The sequence below is a fragment of the Acanthisitta chloris genome, unplaced genomic scaffold, assembly GCF_000695815.1.
Source record: "Acanthisitta chloris isolate BGI_N310 unplaced genomic scaffold, ASM69581v1 scaffold8040, whole genome shotgun sequence".
Classification (NCBI taxonomy): domain Eukaryota; kingdom Metazoa; phylum Chordata; class Aves; order Passeriformes; family Acanthisittidae; genus Acanthisitta; species Acanthisitta chloris.
The window spans coordinates 204,207-210,660 of NW_008649907.1; the positions used below are offsets into that span (position 1 = coordinate 204,207).

General features: G+C 37.0%; 1 protein-coding gene across 2 annotated transcripts in view; it reads left to right on the plus strand.

Annotated features, from left to right (window-relative positions):
• The window catches only part of SOX6 (SRY (sex determining region Y)-box 6), a 230,192-nt gene that overhangs the window by 140,959 nt on the left and 82,779 nt on the right, over positions 1–6,454 (plus strand). For both annotated transcript variants that reach the window (XM_009077468.1, XM_009077536.1), the window contains exon 7: positions 2,172–2,251. In XM_009077468.1, coding sequence (XP_009075716.1) covers positions 2,172–2,251 — 80 coding nt within the window. The remainder of the gene's footprint in view (positions 1–2,171; positions 2,252–6,454) is intronic.

Genomic DNA, 6,454 nt, shown 5'->3' on the forward strand with positions numbered 1-6,454 from the left:
TCTGGCTATTTCAAACCATAGGAGCATGACAGCTGTGAAAAAGGAGTGCCGCAGGGAATTCTTTTAGAGTTTGATTTTTTTAAAAATATGTTTGACATGGAAAATGTTTTAGTACAAATAAAGCAACTGGTATTGAACTTAAAAAGTGTATGCGGAGGGGGAGGGAGAAAGAAGAGATTGCTGTGTGGAACGGGGATGAATAATTCATGATATTTAAAGAAAGAATGCCTCCGAAATGTTCTGCAAGGCAGTCCATGCTGATAAGTCGGATGGTTACTTTCCTCCCCATTTAAAGCATCATTAATTCAACATCTTTGTGATTTTTTTAAAAAAAAACTTGTAAGATATTTCTGAAAGAAACATTATTTAACTTAGATTAAGATCTTATTTATTCAGATAATTTCATATAAATATCAAAGAGATGAGTGGAATTATTTAACCATAAAGAGACAGCTTTAGTACGTTAAGAAAAGAAGCTGGGAGGGGTTGTTGCTTTTGTTTGGGGTTGTTTTCTTGTTGGCTGGGTTGTTGCTTTTTTAAGAAACAAACCCCAAGACCATTGCAAACTAAAATCAACCTCATGGAATGGGGAAAATAAGAGGAGATATTTTGAACATTACTCCATAGGACACCAGTACAATATAGTGTTAGTGAATGCATTGTAGCACAGCTCCATATGCAATCAGAATCCAATTGTTACTGGACTGTGTACAAGCACATACTGTGCTCAATGGCCTGATGAGGTATTATGGATACGATGCAAAGAGACCTTGTGGATTAGACATGTGCAATTTATTAAAAAAGTGAAACAACTGAGCATTTTAACTGAGTTGAGTACAATAGAACTTCAGGAAGAGTTCTGAGGAATCCAGTGACTGCAAAGACTTGAGCTATTGTTCTTTATTTGAAGGGATTGACAAAAAAACCCCAAATCTAATTCTCATAATGTCCTGGCTTTCTGTATTTTCTCTCATTGCTACATTCTGCATTTATTTGAAGGGATTGACAAAAAAAACCCAGATCTAATTCTCATAATGTCCTGGCTTTTTGTATTTTCTCTCATTGCTACATTCTGCTTTCAGCGTGGAAGAGTTTGTGTAAAATGGACTGATTATTGTAAATCTCAAAAATGTACAGAGAAGCAGTCTGTTAAATGCAGCCTACAGATAGTACATAATACCAACTTTAAATAAGTAGCCTGAGCCAGTGATATTCAATTAAATCACAGCTACTGTGTAATTTATCTGTCACTGTATTAATTTTTATATTACAGATTACACTGCTAAATTATTTCAGCCTTCCTTCCTTCCTTACACTGACTAAGAGTCCCAATGGCTCTGGGTGATGCATATGTGTGGGAACACCCATAGATACTATAAGGCATAATATGGTAATGCTTAATTTGGAACAATCATATCTCTTATTTTCTGGACTATTTGTTGTCCCCCTCGATGCAGATGGCACACCTCTCAGTTTCCATTGTACAGAACACACAAGTTTTAGTACCTGAATCTTCATGTAACTGAACATCTGTCCAATCTATCAATATCAGGAGCACCCCATATCCAAGGGAAAGTTAAAATTGTATTTCAAGCTATTTAAAAAAAAGATTTAATTTTGATTTTCTCTATGACTTGGAGTTGCCCCAAAACAGAAAACACCAGAGTAAAACAAGCAACCTCCACCTGTGTTGAGCCAACTAGGTAGCATTCCTGGGAAAGAGCCACTTGACACTTGAAAGAAATCACCCTGCATTAAACAGGACAGAAATTTCTTGGGTTATAACAAATTCCTTGTGTTTTAAGAAACATGTGGTGAAAACAAATTTTTTCATCTAGGAGCTGCTGGGTTTTCCTGGGATATCTTATCTGTGTGCCTGTGGCCTTAAAGCCCATTTTGTGCCCAAGCTTACATGCTTGATTCGAACATTTGCTTTTGAAAATGAAAACCATCACATTTATGTGTTGCCAGTTTGCCTACCAGCTATCTGCTAACAAGAAAAGTTCCAAGGGAGCATGGCAAGTCCATGCCCAGCGAAGCCTTTTGTTTTTGCAGATGTTTAGGCTTAGAGGAGTGCTGTGGAGCACAGGCAGTCCTCGGTCCTTGTTTGCACTTGTCTGCTGCTATTCTCTGCTCATTGTCTGAACCTGCACGCATTGTTCTCCCGACAGGTGATAACTACCCTGTGCAGTTCATTCCATCAACAATGGCAGCTGCTGCTGCTTCTGGACTCAGCCCTTTACAGCTCCAGGTATGTGCCAGAACAAAAAAATGTGGGATCGAAGCCAACATTTTAGGGGAAAACTGCTAACCAGCTGTATGCTAAATAATAGTCTGAATGTTAAATAATTTTGAGCACAGCCCAGGAGGATTAACACCTTATGTACTTACGGTACAGCAAATACAGCAATGTACAGCCAACCTTGATACTGTGAGGGAAAGACATTGTTCTCTGTGTTCTATATAGGCAGTGGTATTTTTTTAATTATATGACCACTTGATGGGAGATAAGTTCAAAGATCTTTTTGTACTTTATTTCATGTGGTCTCTCTGCTGTAGCTGCAATGCACTACCTTTAACTAGAGCAGTCAGTGTATCCAAACAAAAGTGTGTTACTGGGTTTTCCTTTTTTTTTTTTTTCCAGGCAGTGTGGTGCTGACAATACAATAAATTGCAAACTCTTTTAGCTTCTGTATTTAGGTATTCTCAGCCTTTCTGTGCATTAAGCTGGTCAGATGCCAAGCATGGTCAGGGGGCTTGGTTTGGCCATTTATTTTTTTTGTGGCACATAGAGAATGAAATGTTGTGAAAGAAAGATTTATGTGCCATATCATTAGCTAGCCTTTTGTGGCAAGAAATTTTTAATTTCACAAGAAAAGACACAACAATGTCATAAATAATGAAGAAACAGTCAAAAGCTTTCAGAGTTAAAATGTGTGGAAAGAAAGTGACAGTGAACATGAGAGAAAAAGCCATTAAAGATGCATGTAACTATTTGCAAGTAAACCTTTGAAACCCCGATTTAAGTTAGGTTAGAGTCGGGTTCAGATGTGAAGTAGGAATAAATTGTGCCTAGAGTAGCAGAGTACTGCCATGTTAATATCCAAATATCTACTTTGCTTAACTTTATGCAGTAATACAATTTTCCAGAGGGACCAAAGCAAATAAAAACCCCTCTTGTTTTTACCCTGTGCTGATATTTTTTGCCAAATTACTTTGGATAAGTGAGGATGGGACCAGAATTTGCTGTTCATTACTGGTCCAGAGCTGGCAAAAAATACTTGTTGAGCTTAGGCCTGACCTAACCTACAATCAAAACTCAAAAAGAAAGCACCCTGACACTGCAGGGCAAGATGTCTGAAAAATAATTTTGGGTCATGATAATGTGGTGTTAAGACTATACTTTGGACAGGCTTCAAACTAAAGGGAAGTTTCTCAAGAGGAAAAATAGCAGGTATCCTTTGAATGTCTCTATTTGACTATGTATTGAAGTGAAAGTCTCATTAGCTTTAGTTGAAAACCTACTGCAGAAATCAGCTTTGTGGATATCAAGATGTCTGAAAAATAATTTTGGGTCATGATAATGTGGTGTTAAGACTATACTTTGGACAGGCTTCAAACTAAAGGGAAGTTTCTCAAGAGGAAAAATAGCAGGTATCCTTTGAATGTCTCTATTTGACTATGTATTGAAGTGAAAGTCTCATTAGCTTTAGTTGAAAACCTACTGCAGAAATCAGCTTTGTGGATATAGAGACTGTTGGTTGAAAATGTACTGCAGAAATCAGCTTTGTGGATATAGAGACTGTTTTTGCTGCCTTTGAAATGCACTAAAACAAATAGTGAGCCTACACAAGACTGCAAGGCAGGAAAGGATGAAAACTGTTCAACTGTCACAGAAACAGGATCTAAACCACAGACATTCATGATTTTTTCCTTTTACAGGATCCACTTGTAACTTGACCCACATATTTGCACATCAGCATTGATCTGAACCTAGAGCAGTAGTGCAATTTCATTAATTTGCAGAAATGATAGGCTGAGCTTTTAAACATGATGAGCACAGTTAGAGAAAACAATCAGCAAAGAAAGTGGTGCTAATAAATTTGGAAACATTCAAGTGCTTGGGGGGCCTAAATTTCCATTCAGATAAATTTGTTGTAAAAGACTTTTTGCTTTTGCTTTTCTTTCTATTTTATTTGAGTTTCACTTCTATGGGATTTCTAAACCTTTAATGTTTCATGGTTATAAGAGCTTAAGTGATAGAGTACTTAAACTTCAGCTGATACCTGCTCAAATTGGCTGAACTAAATTTTATTTACTCCTACTATGAATATTCTCTTTGTGTCAATTCTCTAAGTGCTCCCTAAATGAACACTTATTTGGGTGTGTTTGTTGGAGGGAATGTGTTGTTATACCTGATGCGTCATGAAGACTGTTAGGGGTGTAGCATTTCACTCATTTTTCCATCTTTGCTTCCCATCCCCCTTCTTTCTCTGTTCTGCTTCCTTTCTTCCATGCACCCCACCCACTTATTTATTTACATGAATGCTGTGACCATGGTATCTGAGTATTTCCCAAGTGCTTAAAAGTACTGATCACAAAACTAATCTCTATTCCTTTCAGCCAGTGGGAGAAATCGCTAATTTGTTTGCAGGTTTGGTTTTGTTTCTACATGTAAGTGTATGTGTAATATCTACGTTTGGAGAACTTGGGAAGGGAAAGCTATGTCAAATAAAAGAGCTTTGCAGTAGCTCTAACATTTCAAATTTATCAAGGCATTACTATTTTTTCCAAAATTATATTCCATAATCTGTATCCAGCTGCAGTGGAAATTCTGTCAGCTTTAAGCTTGTAATCTCTCCTTTTATTTTTCCACTTTTATTTTTTTTTGTGTGTGTAGTGATGCTCCAGGTAGGAGATAGCAGCAAATTCATGTTCATGTCTTCATGTGTGTTAGGGCAACTTCTAAGCGAGCTCCAAATCTAACAGCACAGAGAAGCATTTACTCCCAGGTACATCATGTAATGACAGCAATTATTCCACTGAGGATGTTTCTCAAGTGGGCAATTTGATATTAATGATTTGTCCATGTTATTAAAACTAATTAAGACATTGTTATCCAAATGTACTTTCTCTGAATTCTACATTTTGTTTGCTAGTGGATTATGTATCTCCATGAGTAAAAAATAAAATAAAATTTACAGAAATCATATACAGGAGTACCTCACAGAATAATCAGAGCTGAAAGGAACACTTGAGGATCATCTAGTCCAACTCCTGGACAAATCCAATCTCAAGTAACCAGTTTCATTCTCATGGATGTTGAGCTAAAAAAAAATAGAACAAAATTAAGTTTTCCTTCAACAACAGACCTGTTTGTTCCATCTACTCTTTAGATTTTTTATCACATTGATCAGCTCGTGGTAAATGCCGTTAATATTCAGTTGTAGTTTTGATTATCGTGAAATGAAGTGATAACTACCACACGTTTATGTCAGTCTATGTTCCTGGATTCCTGGCTTGCTCTGCTTTGGCTTGGTATCAGATAGCTTCTTTTGATGTGTATACTGATCCCATGAAGGTGGCATTGATGATGTTATTGACAAAAAGACCAGAAACCCTGTGTTCTGCATTTCCCACTGACATTTCAACCCCATCTCACCAGTTTCCTCAACAACTCAGCCCAAGATTTAAATAATATGTGTGGTAGGACCAAGCCTTGTTAGGACTCTTGTCATGAGGGGCAATCTTGCTAATGAGGGAACAATTGTCTAGATAGCATCTAATCAGAAGAACCAAACTATTTCTGTTCATCCATCCAGCTTCAAACAACTGTGAGTGAATCCTGTCAAATCAATCTTCTGCTAAATAGTTTATGGACACATTACCACATACACCTGTACCATGTATCATAGTGGTGTGTGAAACAGTTCTGATACACATATGTAACAAAAAGGTCTTGCTTTAATTAATCAGTGTGAGCAGTAAAACCTGTCAATAATTTTTCTTTTGCTTCTCTTTATGCACACCTTCTCTGGAGTTTATCCCCTTTCCCATTTCCCTGAATTTTTTCCCTAGTTGTTAGATGGTTACACTGATATTAATTGATGCTAGGTATGTGTGTCCAGCAACCTTACTAAATGAGTGAACTGCTGGTAGCAGTAACCAAGTTACTGGGAAGTCATGGTGTTGGCAGAGGTGGCACCTATATGTCCTTACTTTCAAACGTGGAATGTTGCTAAATGGTCTTTATTGTTTTTTTAAAAAAATCTGCCTTGATTCTTAGATATTTCTACAAAGCTGTTACGAGGTAAATAAGGAAATGTCGCAACTCTCTTAACCATGACTGATAAACTGTTGATAGAAAGGGAAGCACTACAATGATGCTAGCTGGAGTTATTCCTAAACAAAGTGAGCTCAAGGAACAAAAAAGCAAAACAAAAAAGCTTTCATT